This window comes from Aspergillus costaricaensis, assembly GCF_003184835.1.
Source record: "Aspergillus costaricaensis CBS 115574 unplaced genomic scaffold BO79scaffold_11, whole genome shotgun sequence".
Taxonomy (NCBI): domain Eukaryota; kingdom Fungi; phylum Ascomycota; class Eurotiomycetes; order Eurotiales; family Aspergillaceae; genus Aspergillus; species Aspergillus costaricensis.
The window spans coordinates 562,668-582,883 of NW_020291811.1; the positions used below are offsets into that span (position 1 = coordinate 562,668).

General features: G+C 50.3%; 4 protein-coding genes across 4 annotated transcripts; 2 read left to right on the forward strand and 2 right to left on the reverse strand.

Moving 5' to 3' along the window:
* Window positions 1-2,121: 2,121 nt before the first annotated feature.
* BO79DRAFT_253672 (uncharacterized protein) lies at window positions 2,122-3,484 on the reverse strand (the record flags this gene model as incomplete). The annotated part of the gene is made up of 5 exons (XM_025686009.1): window positions 2,122-2,462; window positions 2,523-2,587; window positions 2,651-2,770; window positions 2,837-3,084; window positions 3,137-3,484. The coding sequence occupies 5 exons, from the start codon at window positions 3,482-3,484 to the stop codon at window positions 2,122-2,124; spliced, it is 1,122 nt and encodes a 373-aa protein (XP_025541090.1).
* Window positions 3,485-5,702: 2,218 nt separating this feature from the next.
* Window positions 5,703-7,605, forward strand: BO79DRAFT_244606 (GMC family oxidoreductase; the record flags this gene model as incomplete). The annotated part of the gene is made up of 3 exons (XM_025685394.1): window positions 5,703-6,045; window positions 6,114-7,328; window positions 7,397-7,605. 3 exons carry the CDS (start codon window positions 5,703-5,705, stop codon window positions 7,603-7,605), a joined length of 1,767 nt encoding a protein of 588 aa, XP_025541091.1.
* A 1,388-nt stretch (window positions 7,606-8,993) lies between these two features.
* Window positions 8,994-13,655, forward strand: BO79DRAFT_286679 (trimethylguanosine synthase). The gene is made up of 4 exons (XM_025688494.1): window positions 8,994-12,256; window positions 12,310-12,366; window positions 12,452-12,631; window positions 13,069-13,655. Exons 1-4 carry the CDS (start codon window positions 9,210-9,212, stop codon window positions 13,154-13,156), a joined length of 3,372 nt encoding a protein of 1,123 aa, XP_025541092.1. The 5' UTR covers window positions 8,994-9,209; the 3' UTR covers window positions 13,157-13,655.
* BO79DRAFT_236894 (kinase-like protein) lies at window positions 13,542-19,263 on the reverse strand (the record flags this gene model as incomplete). The annotated part of the gene is made up of 9 exons (XM_025684632.1): window positions 18,998-19,263; window positions 18,486-18,935; window positions 17,757-18,429; window positions 17,518-17,699; window positions 16,668-16,836; window positions 14,749-16,631; window positions 14,634-14,696; window positions 13,989-14,582; window positions 13,542-13,688 (listed from the first exon to the last, which is right to left on the reverse strand). The coding sequence occupies exons 1-9, from the start codon at window positions 19,085-19,087 to the stop codon at window positions 13,542-13,544; spliced, it is 4,251 nt and encodes a 1,416-aa protein (XP_025541093.1). The 5' UTR covers window positions 19,088-19,263.
* Window positions 19,264-20,216: the final 953 nt, after the last annotated feature.

Here is a 20,216-nt window from a genome sequence, read left to right on the forward strand (position 1 = left end):
TTCTATTCCAGAGCTGATGTATGCATGTCATGACCGAGATGTTTGTTGACCGAGCATAGCCGTGGAGAAATAAGCCTCAACTGCGTTGTCAGCTAGACGATCAAGTCCATGTATACTACTGTCGATGGGATTCCAGCATAGGGTGCAAGGGACTTGGCATGCAATTCATTGAACCCCGATGATTGGACCTCTCCGTGTCAACCATGTTTGACATCCCCAGATACTAAGTTTGGAATCTGGTGATGGGTGAAATGTCTTCCAGTGATTGTTCGTGGGGTATATGCTATACGACTTCGGGGCTCCTTCTCGGTGAAACATCATTGATTCTCCAAGTTTCATTTCGGTGATCATTTCACTAGTCATACTGGAGCAGAGGAGCCGTCAAAGATACCGTCAAAGATATTGGTGGACGTAGATCAGTGGCGGATACAAGATCCTCAGAAATACTCATGGTAATATAAAGGCCCGATGAATATGACGTGCTTTACAAATGCAAAGATACATATGATACCTGGAAGCGACAACATATTACTCACGTCTTAACTGTTTCTTTCCGAATTAAGGCGGCAAGGACTTCACTATTGGAAGAACTACAGAGTATCTGCTCGGGAAGCTACCGAAGAGGACAAAACACAAGGATAATACGCCTTGCTGTTACTGGCTGTGTTCATTCAGACAATCTCCATCAACCTAAACCACAGACGATCCACTAGACGAAAGCACGCGGTACATTCCCAATATCATCTTCCCTCATCTGCTTGAACCCTTGTCATTTTCCCTCAGAATACATCTCAGTAGGCATCACCAACACTGTCGAAGTCGGCATTCGCATCTCTCTGTTCTGAAAATTTTCTGTCAGCGTTTCCCATCACCCGCAATAGGAACAGATATATTATACCGTTGGAAGAAGGGGAGGCAATGGCAACAGAGGCCAGGCCCAGGATGAGAAACGAAATAATAGCTTTGAACTGCATGTTGAGATATAAAGGTAGCTAGGCAGATTGCACTTGGGAGGTTCGTTTATGTTTGAAGACTGGAATAGACTCTGAATTGAGGTTGAGAAATTGGATGATGCACGAAAAGTGAAGGAAAGGGGTGGATTTAGGCAGACTTTATACCTTTCGCTGCTCTTTTATCTCTCGGCATGACACTAACGATCAAAACTCCCAGGGCAGGGTGAATGAGCGACGGATTTGCTCGGACTTGTTCCCTCAACCACCCTGACCGATTTATCAGTCAGAATCTCAAGCCCTTCAAGCAGTGGGGTCATATCTAACAGGTTAGTTGACAGGGACATGGTTATGAGCTCGGTAAAGCGGCTTAGAAGCCATTGCTCCGATGCCAGCTGCATGCAATCTTGCCCCTCTGATGCAACGCCCGAGTTGGCGTACCTAAAGCTACATCCCTGTGAACACAACAGCGTCTGGGCGCAGAGGAACGCGATAATAATAGGTGTGCTGGATGTGGGTGAGTTTCAGATGTTCGAAGAGCGCCCATTCCCCCCTCCCCGAAATGTCTGGGGCAAATATCTGCCCATCCCTAAGGCACTCTAAACTTGTTACGGACTCGACTGCGTAAATGATGATCGAGCGGCTTATACGGTATGCATTAGAGGTGCGCCAGCTCTCTTCCTTGGTAAAAGATTCCCTGTCATTGTGTCTTCAACATTATTCTGAAATGGTCATTTGGTGTATGGGGAAGGGATATGTCTGGCTCTACGCCTATTCTAGGGTTAAGATCGTGAATTTCCCACTTATTGCCTACTTCGACTCTAGTATATACATTCAAAATGGGAAGACTGGAGTAGTCCCATGCAAAACCAGCAATATCCCCCCCCCCCCTCCCCCCACAAAAAAAAGCCGGCTGGGATAGAGCCTGTGTCCCCAGGATAGTATCTAGTGACGTGCCTAATTCAATCGCACAGTACCTCATTATGGACAGTAATTGTTGGATTTAGTAAATTCAAAGTATTTTCGTGATGAATCCGGCCAGCATAAAAGACGAATTCGTACACATTTCGTTGTCACAGTATACCAGGGTGACACAAAACAGCAACGACAAGAAAGGTACGGACGGCTTCTTCAGTATATGCTGTATCCTGCCGCAGCCCGCTCCCTTCACTTATGCCAAAGTTACAGTATGTTGTATGTCGTTCTGGACCAGGATCTGATTTGTGCACTGTTTCGATGACCACGGCAATACGGGAACACCGCCCTGGATAAGAGACGACCGGTCATGTCCTGCCACAGTTACCAGTGGTATCTCGTCCTGCCTTACATAATTGGTCTTGTTTGGTCGTGCCGCGCTATACTCTACTGATGGCGCCTGCCCATCATTGCCGGACCAGTTCGGACTCGCAGTGCTTTTCGTTCGGATGAGGGGCCCTAACAAAGGCAAACATGCTGCAACGATGCCGACGGATATTTCGACAAATGACCATATAGCCGCACCAACCGCCGTCCCTGCACAAAGGTGTCAGATATGGAGTGTGCTATGCATGGTATGTGTTCATCAATACTGACAAGTGGGGTCGACGAGACTCAGTCGCGTCATTGCTACGGCGCGAATAATACCAAAGACGCAAACCCTGGACCATGCAGTTCACGGTTAGTGATTATACCTTCCCAAAGTTTGACTATGTATGCCTTACACGCCTCCCAGCAAGAATATCCCCAAGACCTGCACTTTTTGAGTCTTTGGCATGTGAAGGTTGAGAACGGGCTTCACAGGCAAAGTTAGTATGGCCACATCAGTGAATATATTGACGATACTAGATCACAAGTAGGTTAGGCATGAGTATCGACATCAAAATTATTGATGGGGAAAGGGAACTCACGCTAGTCCGGTGAAGGGGGGCTCTGTGTTTATACACGACAAGCCACCCGTCCAAAGATCTGACAGTGGAATACACTGAAGACCGGCGATAAGAATGACAGCCAGATTATACATCACAACTATAATGCCAATAATCCATGAGCAAGCCATAAGCCACCGAGATCGAAAGAGTCGACGATAGAATATTAGTATCGAAATCTTCGTCACCATGACGGTATATGAGTAGCTGACTATGGCAGCAACATATCCCTGTTCACTGAATCAACTGACCGAACTCAAAACGTTTTGGAGGGCATCCCACCTTGCTGAATGACACTAGGTCCTTGATGAAAATGATGTGTCTCCCTTGGCCATTATTTATTGCTTTTGCGAATATAACGGCGTATGTAATTTCGCCCAACTGCAGAAAAGTCAATATCTCGAATGCTTCACGCCTCAGCAAGTGCAAATCTCGAACCATCGCTGCAAATATGGTCCAATCTTCTGGGCCAAGTTGGACCCTCGAGATGCGCCGAGCCGTGATACGAGCGCCGATGGCGACGATGGCCGCTAGGAGCCCACATACGAGAGAGGCGGTCTCATTAGGTCGCAAATCATCGCCAGAATGCGCTTTGTAGAAGGCAACTTGCTCAGGAGTAAGAGCTGGCATTGTTTCCTATGATTGATCTGGCTTCTATAGCTAATGTGGCTGTATATTTGAGAGCGAGAATGGTGGAGGAAGGGACAATGTGACTTCGGAGAGGGATAAATATACCTTGTAGGCAAAGGCGAAGGAGAATATGTTAAGTATGATACATATGGAGAACTCATGACAGGGAGCGCTTTTGAAATGGAGTAGTTTTCGGGAAATTGCATATCTAGCGCGGGTAGGAGCTTATTGAAGACTATGTGTGTTGCTGATAGGGGCAATGAAACTCGTCATTTCTACCGGGGTGGATTTGCATCAAGAAAGACTTGCTCGGGTCAGTTGTGGCTTTGCCATAGCCACTTTTTGCTTTTCTTCTCAAATCTATATCCTTGCAACGGTCATGTGTGAAAGTTCCAAATCAAAAACGGTCACCCGCAGTAAGACATGTACTATGCCCGCACAGTGGTGTGGTAAGGCTGACAGCCAACGTTTCTCACCTACCTTCTGATTAGAGCCATGAAAGGGGTAAGGACATGAGGGAAGAATTTATAGATGTGATGACCATGTATGCAGCCGGGAAGAGGCTAGGTTTTTGGATAGCGATTTGTTGAATTAGATAAGACTCAATTAATGATTATGTTTCCGTTCGCTGTACTCTAGACGCTGCGTAGGCCATTAAGCCAACGGTCATACTTACCATCTAGAGAGTTTCGACGCCCAAGTCCGACTTCATTACTTCCAATTCCACCGATAATCGCCGAGTGAGTAGGACTATACTAAGATCAGATGTACACAGTAATGACTCTTCATGCACCTCGCTGCTTCTCTTGATCTAATGACGAGAACACCACGCGTGTCTTGCTTTCTCATCAACACTTTAGACACGACCCCTGGTAGGGCACCGAAATGATATCAGTCCTAACGGAATAGAGTGGCCTTGGCCCCGGTATTGCCATTTACAGATCGAAGGTGCACACATATGTTGGAAAGGTGTTTGAAAAGGTCAAAGACACTCACATAATGCACCTAAGGCGTGAATCTAGCTATTAACCATACGCTTGATGCGTGCAACCACCGATTTACACCCATACATATTTGAAAGCCGTACATGATGTCGGGGGTAATTCTTCCTGGCCGGCTAAGGTTGGCTCTTCCAACTGCTTTACATGCGATAAAGCTCTTATATATTAAATATGCATTGGTCCGGATAAAACCAGGAAGCAAACCGGCAGAGGGCCAGTATTTTTCGATCACGTCGTTAACTTCATATAGTCTCCGCCCCGTCATGGCATATGGCAGCAACAATGTCAGGGAGCAGGAGTGTGGAAGCTGGAGTCAGTGAAAATTCAACCAAAGGGGACATCCAGGGTAACCCTTGAATATCACCAACATAATCTCGCACCCCTGAAACGTACGGCAAATGAAGCGAGATGCTTTCTAATCAATGCAAGACGATTAGAGGATATGTCTCTGCATCTCCACAATGAGGAAACAAACCTAGAAGCATATGACGAGGGTTCAATGGGATGTTGAAGAAGTGGATGATTATCTTACATCTGAGTCATTACGTAACGAAGAGTAGAATGGAAGTGAGCCTGAAGAGATCCACTAAGTTTGGGAGTGGACCTATAAATCCTCGCAACGGAATTTCTGCCGCACTATAAAGAATGCCGCTTCGGAAACCCGGATTTAGATCGGGGTTCACGTCGGCAATAGCGCTTTGAAATCGGCTTGCCGTTCACATACACAGACGAGCCGCCATTTCGGCCCGCGACATGTCCGAGGAGCGGAATTAGAGAACCGGGATTATGATTCTCGGTTTAAGGATTAATCAGTCTATTACAAATCTGTATTTCAGGACCCCGTCCTTCGGGGTTGGCTGGTTATAACCAAAGTATCCACTTCGATATGGAGCTTCCCGCGTGGCGAGACCCAAAGACCCTTGAATCCCGCTGTTTGATAATCATGACCGATCACTGACATTTGCTGAAGCGAAGAAACTTTGGCTGCGACTAGCACTTCAAGAGTCTAACGGCATTACAGTGGGTGGGTCAATGTTTTAGCATTAGGATTGCTTGAGGGCTTTTTCTAGAAGTCTCTCTATAGGTGGTAGACATGTAGCCCTCCTCAATGCCTGTATAAAGAGACAGGGTTTGTCTCTGATCGTAAAGTTGTTCATCACGTTAAATCATTGGGGACACTTCAATAAATTCCAACCCCTCCTGCATCTATCACCAAGATGCTTCTTTCCTCTCTTGCTCTCGCGGCCTTCTCGTTAGGCGCAGCGGCCAAAAGTCATGTCGACATACCCCCTCACTATGATTTTGTCATCGTCGGCGGAGGCACTAGTGGTTTGGTTGTTGCCAACAGACTTTCGGAACTGAAGAATTTCACTGTGGCCGTCATTGAGGCCGGTGAATCAGCATTGAACAACTTCAATGTGTCTAATGTCATGGGCTACAGCACGGCATTCGGGACGGAGGTGGACTGGGCCTACCAAACCGAGAACCAGACATATGCAGGAGGCTTGCAGCAGACTATCCGTGCCGGAAAGGCACTTGGAGGTACAAGCACAATCAATGGTAAGTCATCCTTTTCATTCCCTTACAAACACATGATACTTTGGTATTGACTAAATCTCCTACAATAGGAATGTCCTATACTCGGGCCGAAGACGTACAAATTGACAATTGGGAAGTGCTCGGGAACGAGGGCTGGAACTGGAAGAACCTGTTTCAATACTATAAGAAGTCGGAAGGCTTCCAGGTGCCCACTAAGGACCAGATCGCTCATGGTGCCAGCTACAATGCTAGCTATCACGGTTTGAACGGCCCTCTGAAGGTCGGCTGGCCTACTTCCATGACCAACAGCAGCGTCTTCCCAGTTCTCGAACAAACCTTTGAGAAACTCGGCGTTCAGTATAACCCCGATTCTGAAGGCGGCAAGATGGTCGGATTCACTGTCCACCCTGACACCCTGGACCAGGAGATGAACGTGCGCGAAGATGCTGCCAGGGCTTATTACTGGCCATATGAAGCCCGCTCGAACCTGAAGATCATCTCCAATACTCGTGCGAACAAGGTCATCTGGGCCAACTCCACCCAAGGAGAGGCTGTTGCCGTCGGCATTGAAGTTACTAACGCTTACGGCACGGAAACCATCTACGCTGACAAGGAGGTCATCCTGTCGGCTGGCGCGCTCAGATCCCCTGCCCTGCTCGAGTTGTCTGGTATCGGAAACCCTGACGTCCTCAATAAGCACAACATCCCCGTCAAGGTCAACATCACCACGGTCGGTGAAAACTTACAGGATCAGACTAACAACGCCCTTTCCTGGGAAGGTGTTGACACCCTCACTGGCTTGGCAACTTTCTCCGTCTTACCATCTGTGAACCAGCTCTACGGCGATAACGCCGCTGCTTTGGCTTCCTACGTCAAATCCCAGCTTGCTAGCTATGCTAAGACTGTCGCTGACGCCTCGAACGGCGCTGTCAAGGAGGCTAACCTCGTGGAGGCATTCGAGCACCAGTACGACCTGATTTTCAAGTCCCTGGTCCCCTATGCGGAGGTCGTCTTCGCTCCCAGTGGGCAATCCTTCGCCGTTGAGTACTGGCCTCTTCTCCCCTTCTCCCGCGGCAGCGTACACATCCAATCCGCGAACGCCTCTGACTATCCTGCCATCAATCCCAATTACTTCATGTTCAGCCAAGATGCCGAGGCTCAGATTACGGTGGCGCAATACATTCGGAAGGCTTTGGGAACTGCACCTCTTAACAGCCTTGTAGGAGAGGAAGTTACTCCTGGCCTCGACGTGCTACCCGCTAATGCGTCCAGTGCCACTTGGACCAAGTGGGTTCAGCAAAACTGTAAGCCTTTATGATTTACCCGAAACGGAATTCTGCAACATGGTCGCTAACGTACCTATTCATCGCAGACCGAACAAATTACCACCCCGTCGGCACCACCAGCATGCTTCCCCGCGAAAAGGGTGGCGTTGTCAGTCCCGAGCTGAAGGTTTATGGTACCAAGAATCTTCGTGTCGTCGATGCATCAGTCCTGCCATTCCAGCTCTGCGGCCATCTGACCAGCACTCTGTATGCTGTCGCTGAAAGGGCTTCCGATCTGATTAAGGAAAGTTACTAGCTTACAGATGATAAGCAGTGTGCCAGTTAGACATTTCGGTCACAACAACAAATAGATATAGAAGAGATATAAGCACCAGTTCACAACTGCGATCGGAAACTATTTCCATCCTGAGCGACTTTCAGTCCGGGGATGCAGTCTGGGATGGGAAGATGATCCGACTCAGGCGGCTAAATTAAATGAATGTAGTGAACTAGCAACTGCAGCTGAAGGGTGTCAAAGGATGAAATGTCAATGCCTCCCGCGGCACATTCATAGAGAAATACAACAAGTCCGGTCTTCTGATAGTGGTCTGTATTAATAACGTAACCAGAAAGCGGCAATAAGGCCTGTAAAAATGCATATCATTAGATGCCTTCGGTGGCTAAGAACTAGGACCACTAGTACAGATGTTTCGTTGCGTGTGTTCTCCTCAGTAGATGGAAAAGCATTAAAATTTAATTATTTCGAAATATGGCTTCAGATAGATCGCAGGGAACTGTAGAAGCTATTCAGATACGAAATACCAGCATCAGTTCCCTGATGGTAGGCCCAATGTGCTGCATCTCAGCCAGCCAAATTTTCTGAGAAATGTGTATATGATCATCATCCTATCCACGAGAGTATTCAATGACTCAACCCTGCATTCTCATCTATATAGAATCATGTCTCGGCTATCCTTATAGTACAGAGTAATGCTGTAAACTTGTATTTGAATGTTAGGGCACTCAACCTTTGCTATTTTCGTAGTCGGCTCGCTCTTTTCCAACTTCCACCTAATTATTGTCTTTGAATTCCTTCATTCATTTGAGCTTCGATAAATGCATACTAATGTGAGTTACAACCTAATTGGCAGAGTATACTACTTTTACACACAGTAGTAATGGCTCGGAGTTAAGTATCATGCTTTCAATTTATTACAGCTTCCTCTCCTACCAGAAGTACAACTTCTAGTACCATCAGCACACTATCAATCGAAAGGTCATCGGCTACATAGTAATGACATTGAAATGACTAGCTCAAAGCTATATATATTTGCAACGTGCAAAGTATATGCCACCCCTTCAATGGGTGTAGTTTGGTGAGTCAATAGATGATAGACCAATTAATGTCAAACTTGAAGCGTAAAGAGACTTTGATCCAAGTTCTGCTTACTGACAGAATTGTGCGTAGTAGCAGAACTCCAGATTGAGGGAAGTAGAGGGCGAGAATCATTGATGTTGTCGAGGAGCTGTCTCGAACCGCTGATCGCACTAACCGAATCCAGCTAGTGCCCCTCGTGACACGAACCGTTCTCAAAACAGGCGGAGTGTTGCGTGACTGGTCTTAGCAGCCAGCCGGAATCTCCGACGGGAGCGAAGGAGAGACGGTATTATTGCTTGTCCGAGTCTCGGCCAGTCGAGGTTGGGCTCATCGAGCTATCCTTTTCATCGCCTTTAACCCGTCCAGGTCTCTGGTAGACAGGGTCGTCTCGATGCCATCTCACAAGCGCGCCCTTTCTATCTCACCTCACATTCACCACTCGATGCCCCGCGTCTTCACCACCTTGTCTCCCGGGCGCTGATATCTACTCTCTTTCCCAGCTATCTCTCACCTCACCATCCTCCATCTCAGATTTCAACATAATGCCTCACGCAACAGAGCCCCCCGCGCCCGACGCGGAGGATACCGCCTTCGAGAATGTGATGCGACAGATGAACGGTCCCTTCGGGGAAGGCGACATGTCGTTTGATTTCCTCTCCCGCGACTTGGAACCCGGCGAAAAGGCAGACGACGCGGTGGACTACGAAGATTTCGATGACGACGAGCTACCCGAAGAAGAAGAGCGAACCGGACCGCCCGCCGAAAATGGACTCGGGGAACACGAAGACGACGCAGATAAAGGCTTGTTTGAAGCGGAGGAGGATGATCTCTTCGGTGGCCAGGAGGACGAAAATCAACAACCACCGCGCGATGAGCTGGACGACCTATTCGGCGATGGCCCCTCTTCTCCCCCAGCGGACCATGCCGACCCAACACGAGATTTGTTCTTCGAGGAGGAAGGAGAGGGTGAGAAGCCAGCAGAGGCTCCTGAGCCTGTCGAACCTGCGCCCGCGCAGCCCGAACCCGTGCCGATGGACGAAGACGAGGACGAACCTATGCAGGAAGATGAGGCGTTGAGTCCCACGGCGGAGGATATGGACCCGGCTTCTCTTCGCGCCTGGAAGCTCCAGCAGGCTCTGTTTGCTATGTCGTCTTATGGTCCAGAAAACGTGCCTGCCCCGCCGGAGAATGTCGAGGAGCTGTTGCATTCTTTGTTCCCCATGTTCGATAAGAACGCTCTCCCACGTTTCCTTGAGTTGATTCCCCATAAGAAGGCCTTCTTTGTTGGAAAGCAGCCCCTCAAGCCCCCGAAGCCGGTCATCCCTAATAAGGTGAATATCGAACTGGCTCATGACCAAGAGCGATCGTTCAAGTCTGGAGGCCAGTCACTCAAGCGCTCGCTAGAGTCGGAACATTCTGGCTTGGTTCCTGTCTTGGAAGCGGCTCAGGAGGAGGAACAGGAGATTAAGGAAGAGTTTGATCAGGACACGGATACGGAGGAAGTCCTTCCTGGAGGTATAACCCATCATGATCTTCGTGTTGTCTGCGCAGACTGGGATGTGAGGGATGACTTCTCCATTATGGACGTTGAGGAGGCGGAGGTTAAAGAGGCCGATGTTGATATGGAAGACGACTGGCTTCTAGAGACCACCCGCCCCGCGAAAAAACGGAAAATTGGAAGAGATCCGCTTGAAATCGTCGCCTTGTCCCATATTGATGTACCGGTGATTGACGACCCGCAACAAGCCACTTCCCGCATTGCTCAAAAGGTCACAGTCGACATGAACGATCCTCATATTCTCCTTGACGAGCGAGGTGCGGAGGCTGCTGCGCAGAAGCCCAAGGCGCTGGGTGCTCTCAAGCGGGACGAGTTGGATGCCAGTGTCACCAAACGTCTGACCTCACGTTACAACATTTCGAACGATCAGGCATACGATATGCTGAAACAGAACCATCAGAACAAGGTTCGCAGTACCCTGGGCAACGTTACTCTGGAGCACAGTATGCCTGCCCTCCGTCTGCAATGGCCTTACTACAAGACCGAGCTGTCCAAGGCCGAGGCGCGTTCTTACCATCGCCCTGCTCTCTCTTTCCGGCCTGGACAGACCTGTTGGTTCAAAAACCCAGCTCATATCAAACGAAAGCACCAGAAGGGCAAGGACGTCAAGCAACTCTACGATTCTACAAAATCGCTCTCTTTGGCTGACAACTCCAACGTTTTGCTGGTGGAATATTCTGAAGAGGTTCCACTGGTGCTGTCGAATTTCGGTATGTCAAATCGGATCATCAATTACTATCGGAGAAAGAGCATGGAAGACCCCACTCGCCCCAAGGCCGAAATTGGCGAAACCGCGGTTCTTCTCCCCCAGGATAAGAGCCCCTTCTCCATCTTCGGACACGTGGATCCTGGCGAGGTGACGCCGGCCATCTCGAATTCCATGTATCGTGCCCCATTGTTCGTACACGAAGCCAAGAAGACCGACTTTTTGATCGTGCGTAGCAGTACTGGCTCTGGCGGCAGCGATTATTACATCCGTAACATCGAGAACCTCTATGTTGCCGGTCAACAGTTCCCGTCGGTAGACATTCCTGGACCCCATTCACGAAAGGTCACAACTGTGGCCAAGAACCGGATGAAGATGCTGGTATACCGCTTGTTGAAAAAGAGCCCAGATCTTCGGCTCTCTATCAGCGATGTTACCGCGCACATCCCAGGAACCAGCGATATGCAAAATCGACAAAAAGTCAAGGATTTCCTCCAGCACGACAAAGATTCCAAGTACTGGGTACCGATGGAACCTGTGCCGGAGCAGGACGTGATTCGGTCATGGGTCCAGCCCGAGGACGTTTGTCTGCTTGAATCTATGCAGGTCGGTCAACAACATCTGCACGACACTGGTTTTGGCAATGATGCTGAGAAGACCGGCAATGAAGGCGAGAAAAAGGAACGGGAAGATGAAGACAGAGATGGCGACGAGGAAGGGGAGAGCTTCGAGCAACAGATGGCACCTTGGAAGGCAACCCGCAATTTCCTCCTAGCATCGCAGGGCAAAGCAATGCTCAAGCTACACGGTGAAGGTGATCCTACGGGGCGTGGCGAGGGCTTCAGTTTCATCAAGACATCAATGAAGGGTGGCTTCAAGGCGGTTGGCGAGAGTGTGGAAGATAAGCTCGATGCCCAGCGGCTCAAAGAGCTTGGGGGCCACAGTTACAATGTTGCCCGGCAGCAGAAGTCATATGAAACGTCCATCCGACGCATCTGGGATTCCCAGAAGGCCAGTCTGTCTTCAACAGTCGAACATTCGGACGAGGAAAGCGACATTGACCGCGAGGAAGAGGAGGAGTTCGGCAAGCCGACCCCACGATCAGAGGCTCCCACACCTGCTCCTTTCCGCCGTGACGACGAGACGATGAGTCAGTTCAGCAGGATGAGTATGCCCGCCGACCAAAAGGGCAAGGTTTTGCGCATTATGCGGACGCTCAGAGACGAAAAGGGTCAGCTCTACCAGAAGGAACAAACGATCTGGGATCCCCGGGTTATTCGCCACTACATCCAGCATCGGCATCGGGTGGAGGCACTGACCACAAAGTAAGCACACCCCACCGACCTCTAACATCTATCAGACTAACCGACCTTCTTAGACTTGAGTCCCTTCAGCCAACGGGCGACAAGGAGATCGACGCTCGTAACAAGAAGCTGTACGTCCGAAAAACACCAAATACCAACAACCTCCCTCACCCCCAATCCCCTCCAAAGACCAACTCACAATCTAACCTCCCACAGCTTGGAAGCCGAACTCAGCCGTCTCAACCGCAACAAAGAACGACGCTTCGCTCGCGAGAAGCAAAAGGGCGCAGCCCGCGCATCCGCAGGCGACTCACCGGCCGATGGCGGCAAATCCGCCGGTACACAACGGAAGTGTGCTAACTGCGGCCAAGTCGGCCACATCAAGACAAACAAAAAGTGCGTATGCCATAAATCAGGTCCCTCCTTTGGATTTCCAAACAACCCTTCAGATTTCGATCTCCCTTTCTTTACCAAGAACCCGTAGTCCTTTCCAGGGATCCCGTACTGTCAGGTTCGGCTTCATAATTTTCTGGTGCTAGCCCTTCTCAGCCCAGGTCGAGGTCCCGCCGACTACTATGGCCCAAGAGACAGAGGACTATCCCCTTTACCCTACCTACCCTACACCTCCCCCACACATCATACCCCCTTCTCCCTAACAGCAGTTTCTCCTACTCCCCACACTGCAAGGATTGATCTTTTCTTGCAACACATGCATTTGACACAAAAGCGCAAACAAAAACACAAACCATGCACAACAGCAACAGAAACAAAAGGGAAAATACACAAACAAGCAGCGCGCTAACCAATATCCACCAATTTCTTCTCGCCTACAGACTTTGTCCCCTTCTCAACGGTACCATGAAACCTGAAGATCGTGTCACCGATTCCGCCTTCGCGATGGGTGCTCCGCCCGCGCTGTGATTCATACATCATTCCGCCTCCTTCCTCCACGATATGCCTATCTCACTCTTCTCTTTCCCTCCCCTTCTTCTCCCTCTTCGGCCGTCGCCGTACACGTACGCAGAAAGACCACCTCTCGTGCCGCTAATTCATATCTTACTCTCCCTCCTTCCCTCTCTCGTGATACCCTACCTTTTTCTCGACACCAACATGCCTACATACCGACTCGAACTTGCGTCTGTTTTCGCTGGTATGCCTAATTCTTTCCATTCAAGGTAAAGCGACACTTCGATACATGTGGGTGTTAGAATACAGCTTTTTTTCAAGTTCATACTTTGCTTATTTTGTTCGCCTTGCAATATTGCATTGGGTGGATTATTGAGGGTCGCTTTTGTCAGACTGACACTTACACCTGGAGTTTCAAGGCGACGGGGATGGTTGGTTGGATGTGTTCTATGATGTCTGAGTTATGAAAAATGGAAGATACCTTTCCTTTTCCTTGATAAAAATTTTCGTTGGCACTGGACATTGCAGTGAAAGATAACATGTGCATCTGTCATGCAATATTGTCAATAGTACGTCATAGCCAGACAAGTGTGTTCCGTATGGATAGGACATTTAGGCCAAAGTAACAATGAGAGGCAAGAATACGTTTCGAAGAATACTTCGTGGTTTATGACAAGGTGGTGAATGAATATCAGAGCAAGACAGCAGCTCTCTAACCGTACAACTCCGACAGATGGCCTCGTGCCAGTAGTCCTCGCCCGCGGTCTGGGGCCAATGCCATCGCAACGGCATGGGGTCGGCGATAGGTATATCCCAAGAATGCTCCCCTCTTGCGCATCTCCAAGACCGTCATGCGTAGTTTGCGGTCTCGCAGCAACTTGTCCCGAGGTCGCTTCTTGTCCCTTCCCTTGCGGCGGTTTTTCTGAGGCGGCTTGCTTGCGACGGGACTCAGCAGGCTGTCAATATCCTGATATTGGGGTGGGTCTCCCCTATTTTGGTGGCGCTCGTCTCGCTCGTCTGCCTCGCTGGAGGGCTCGGCATGCTCTGCGTCTGAGGCTGCAGAGGCCTCATCGTGACCATGCTCATATCCTGCGTCATCGAAGTACCGGGTATCTTCCCAACCTTTGACCTTGGGGATGAACGGAGGCATTGACTGGTGGATTTCATTCCAGTTGATACAGCAAAAAAATGGATGGCTCTTGATGTCTGTTGCGTCATTGGGGTATACATAGAACCCGCGATAGTTTTTATTGCGAGGGTCCATACTGTAAAGGGGATGCTTGGCTGCCAGGCGAAAGGTGACGGAGTCATTCACGCGATACTTGTTGGAGGACAAGCGATGTTCTTTCTCCTGCAGGAGATTGTTTATCAAGTCGATTGCTTCAGCAGAGACGAGCTTATCGGATGGTCGATTTGGGAAATGTAGGGTTTGGAGATGATGCTTCGAGCACTCAGTCATCCCTCACCTGCACACCAGCGAAGGGGTGCTTACATGGATTTTTAACTTCGTCTTCTGGCGATCATCCGAAGCAAAGGGAGTAAAGCCATACAGGCACTGGTGCCGATGTCAACGTCTGCAGCCTCCTTAGCGACAGGGTATGTCTTACCTCGTATAGGATGATGCCAATACTCCACCAGTCACATCGCCCGTCGTACAGCTCTCCACGAACCACCTCGGGGGCCATGTACTGGTTGGTCCCTACGATGCTTCCAGCTAACCGCCGTTTCTGTGTGCGATCGCGCCATCCTAGGAGACCAGCAGTAGGGGGCGTCCATCCGGAGTCATCAACCGGTCCCGGATCCAGCCCACTGGAGGACTCCGCCATCCTTTTCGCCTCGGTCTGGTCAAGGTCATCACCGTCTACCCGGATCCCGAGCCGCTTGAGGAGGGTGTGGCGGTGGTCATTGTAGTAGACCTGATCGTGTGCCCAATGCCCGTCAAAGGCCAGACCAAAGTCCGATATCTTCAAGTGGCCCGAGGCCGAGATCAGAAAGTTGTCTGGCTTGACATCGCGGTGGATCCAGCACAGTCGATGAGCCTCTTCAATGCAGAGAATCATCTCCGCAATGTACCATCGGGCAACTGTTTCGGGCAACATGTTTCGACGCATCAGCAAGCCGAGGAAATCCCCACCCACCATGTAGTCCATGATGAGGTAAAGGTGGTTCTGATCCTGGAAGCTAGCTATCAAGGGTACAATCCAGCGAGATTTGGCCGACGCCACCAGGAAGTCTCTTTCGGCTCGCAAGTGACCTTCCTGGCTGTTACGGATCATCGCCGACTTACGAATAACCTTCATCGCGAAGACATCCTTCTTCACGCCAGTCATGATTCTGCGTCGGCTGCTCTTGGTTCCATCATTTGCAGACCGAAGGGAATCAAGCCCATATGCTCGAGAGTTTGTACCTTCATTTCTCCAGCGCAAGAGCTTGTCTTCCGAGTCGCCGTCATGGTTTGTGTCCTCTGTTTTCTCTTCCTTCACGAGGCGCACGACCCCAAAGCTACCCCGTCCGAGCACTTTGATAACCTCAAACCCAGCGAGAGACACAGTCGTATCATGGCTACCGCCGCCATGCGACCGACTCTTGAGGACGCGGCATTGGCGGAGGTAGTGGCGCTCCTGGGTAATCCAGTTGTCCCAGATGCGTGCTCGTTCTTCGGGGCTCAGTGGCAGTCCATACATGTATTGTTCCAGCTCCTGGCGACGCTGTGAGCGAGGGTCTGTCCCGCAGAAGACATTGTTAAAGTAGGTCTCGAAGAAAACCTTGGCATTGGCAGCAGCTTCGACTGTAACAATCGACGGCGACGTCCCTGAAACTTCGGTCGAGCTCAAAGCTTCTTCCACCGAATGGGGTGAAGGAGAAGAATGTGGTAAAGCTTTGGCTGGACCGCCAAGGGCCTGTTTCGAACCCCGTGATGGGTCCTCAGAAGTGGGGGGAGTGGACTGTGTACCCAACGGCGATACACTGCTTATGGGAGATGTCGACGGACTCGAGCTGTCATTGGGGCTCTCCACCAGTCTGCTTGGACCTGGTGAGGAAGCTGGATAATGCACTGGCATTATGTTAAGCGGCGAACGAAGATGCGAGCGACGAATGACAGTGGGATTACCGAATGTCGTGGACAGTTTTGTAGACACCATACTAGTCAGAACAGCGGGCGTTGACTTGCTTCGTTTGACCGCGGCTACTGAACCGCTCTGTAGCTCAGGCATCTCCGACTTCCGTGCTCTTGCTGTATCGCCTGATTGTTCTGGAGAGACTGCCTCCCTCGGAGTAACAGATGTCATAAATGTCTCAGGCAATGGAGTCGTACAGCTGTGGGTGATGCAAGTCAGCAGGCCCTCACGGCCTTCCTCTTCCTCCATGGCGGTGCTGCTAGATGGGGCTCGGATGTCAGCTGGAAGAGAATGAAAAGACTGTGATGGGTTGCTCTCGCTCGAAGGTTTCTGCGGGGCAGTGGTTTCACGCGTGGTCACTGTTTTCAATACTATGTCCCACGTCAGCCTTCAGATGTTTGTTTCACCAAAATCCATAGCCCTACCACCGCTGGGGCCTCGAAGCCCCAATAAAGAGAGGATTCTAGAGCTCCGTTGCTTGATGCGATCCCGGATGCCGTTGCTTTTGTGTTGGGCTACCTGATACTCCGCATCGGCTGAGATGGTTGAGGCGCTGCCGGAGAGTTCCACAGTGGCCTCCATGGTGAGGTCTGGGTGTGCTGGGCTGCCACGGGGAGTGGAAGTCTTGGTATCGGGCGTGAGATGGACGATCATCACGATGGACGATCCATGGACTGAGTGTGTCAGGCCAGTGAATAAATCATGCGCTTCCTGAAGAGGGTTGATATAGTATCTTAGCGAAAGAGAGTGGTATGAATGGAAAAGATTGGGGATATGTGCGGTATTGGTAATTCCCCAGAGAGCAATGTTGGAGCCAGATGGTGCATGTGTCAGTCTATCATCTTTATGGACAGATGAAAGTGATAGTGAAAGTTATTACAAGGCAGGGTGTGGTATAGAGGGCTTCATCCACGGCAGGCACAACGGGACGAAGACAACGCACATTTAGGGCAGGAACAGAGTAAGGTCTACATGAACATCTACAGATCCACTACGATAGCAAAAACGCCGCCCAAATGAATCAAACCAAACACTTTTTTATTAGACAAAGATAGTTGGATGGCTTGCAATATCCTCATCCCTGCCAATATGCATCGGAAGGCTGTGCAAGAGAAAAACAAGTCGGATATCACAGGACTGATGTCAGATTGAACGAACCCCCAAACACCGGTGAAGCAAACCCAAATGGAGTAACAGACACAGACAGCTAGATGTTAGTAGGGGAACTCAGATCTATTTGATCTCGAGAAGCTTGACGTCGAAGATCAGCTTGGAGTTGGCGGGGATGCCGGGAAGAGCACGCTTGCCGTAGGCGAGGTGAGGGGGGATGCTGATGCGGCGCTCACCACCGACAGCCATGCCGGCGACACCGATGTCCCAACCCTTGATGACCTCGCCCTTGCCGAGCTTGAAGGTGAAAGGCTTGCCCTTCTTGTTGGCTACACAAAGAGTTAGCACCAGAACTTTCTGCTCTTATTATAGGACTTGTGACTTACCATCGAAGACCTTGCCGTCCTCGAGCTTGCCGATGTAGCGCATGGCAACGGTGTTACCAGCCTTGGCGGCGACACCCTGACCCAGCTTCTTGTCGTCGATCTTGACGCCCTTGACCTCCTTGACACCCAGGGTGCCAGTGGACTTCTCGGCAGGCTTCTGCTGGGTGGAGCCAGTCGGGCCCTGCTCAAGGTTCTTGGCGAACTGGACCTTCTTGGCCTCCTTGCCCTCCTTGGCTTCCTTCTTCTCCTCAACGGGGGCGGCCTCGCCGTTGTTCTTCTTCAGCTTCTTCTGCTGCTTCTTGCTGAGGGCGGGCTCAGGCTTGGCCTCCTCGGGCTCAGCAGCGCGCTTGCCCTTACCCTTGGTCTGCTTGGACTCAACGAGCTTGGGGGCTTCCTCCTCCTCGCTGTCGACCTCGGTGATACGGGGGTTCTCCAGGTTGTCGAGGTCATCGCTCTCGTCATCCTCGCCGATCAGGTCCTCCATGTCGAGCTCATCCTCATCGGGAGAAAGGTCGTAGTCCTCCTCATCGGACTCCTCGTCATCATGGTCATGGTGGTGGTCGTCGGTGGGCATGACATAGTTACCGGTCAGGTAGATGGTGTGGGTACCGGTAACCTTGAAGAAGACGGGCTCCTCCTCGTTGACAACGATGTCGAGAGGCTGCTGGCAGTTCTACATGGGGGGTTAGCGCGCATACTCGCATTAGATGATTCTGAAGTTTCGCATACCTTCTCGGGGTCCAGGGTACAGATGACAGTCTCGTCAAGCTCAAGACCCTCATCGGACTCGGCATCAGACTCCTCGTCATCGTTGGCGGGGGCCTTGCCCTTGATCAGCTTGGAGATGGCGGCCTTGAGGTCAAACTCGCCCTCCTCGTCGTCCTCATCCTCGTCATCATCCTCATCCATGGCATCCTCGAGCTCCTTGCGAGCGGCAGCCAGCTTGAGCTTGCGAGCCTTCTCCTTGTCGCTGGGACCACCGTTGACCTCCTCGTCGTCCTCGGAATCCTCATCCTCGTCATCCTCCCAGTCCTCGTCATCATCGTCCTCGCCCTCAAGGTCGAGACCAGGGGGAGCGCGCACGAGCTTCAGGGTAGCACGGGGGCGCTTGTTGGAGTCGAAACCGTCCTCGTACTCGGGAGCCTCATCGGGGTCAATGGCAGCCATGCTGACACGGAACTGTCGCAACGGTTAGAAGCGGGGATACAATGGGCTCAATGGCTGCAAATTTGGCTACTGACCATGGCAGAGAACTCCGGAACAGCGGGGATCAGAGCGCCATTGGCGGGGACGCGCAGGGCGTAGACAGCAACGGGCGTAACACCGGACATCTTCACAGGAGATTATACAGATGCGAACAAGATAATAATAGTAAAGAAAAATGAAGAAGAAAAATCAGACCAAAGAATGGATGGTCAAGAAATGATGCAAGGGAAAGAAAGAAAGATCGTCTACCCGGAAAAGCGTGGTAAGGACGAGGAAAAGCAAGTGAAGGGGAGAAGAAGAGGAAGAAGGGAAAAGTTTTGATGCTGGCAGACCTCCCGCCGCTTCGATGGCAACCGTTTCCCGCTGCTCTTATTTTTTTTCTGCTACTGACTTTTTCCCGCAGCCAATCAGAGACATCAAAAAGGCGGATCTGCCGCGGCTCACCGCTGTGGATCCTGCCACGTCACGTGGTAAAAGCTCACCGCTTTCTACATCACATGATGAGCTGATTTCCTGTTTGGGATAAGAACATTCCAGTCACTTCAAATAATCGATCGATCACCACAAGAACGTGTGCCAGACCCCATTGGTTCATGCACACTGCTGATCCACTCAATCCAATGCCTTTTTTACTAGCAGTCAGATATTGCCAGTGGTGACCGCTCAATGCTGTGGTTACGGTAATTTGGCCCTCCTAGTTATTCCTATCACTCGTACATGCATACTGTGTATGAGAACATGGCTCTCTATCTCTTCTCGAAATAAGATGAGATCATTCAGTGTCTATCAAATTGGAATATTGTGGGAACATCTTGTACTGGACGTATATATAGTAATCGCAACCTTGAGTTCAAAGACTAGTCGGCTAGTATACTTACTATATAACCTACTAGGTCCACCCCTAGTCTTTATATATATCTACGCCAGCACCAGCTTGTGGCGGATCGTGGGATTACTAAACTAGTACCGTGATAATATTTTGACTAATATAATTGGCATAGTCTACTCCACGCAGTATCTGAGCAGCAAGGAACTGTAGCAATGAAAGCATACTATAAACCGAAGGGACTGTGCAAATAAAATTCAACCCTAGCTGATATACTGTGTATTCACTGATGTCCGATCCTACTACCAAGTAAATAGTCTAGGTCTTGCATCTACTTCGCACTTGAGTCACATATCCATAACATAATCACCTCAAAACAGCCAATTCCAGCGAATTCAACTGAAAAGCACATTTACCACTGACTGATA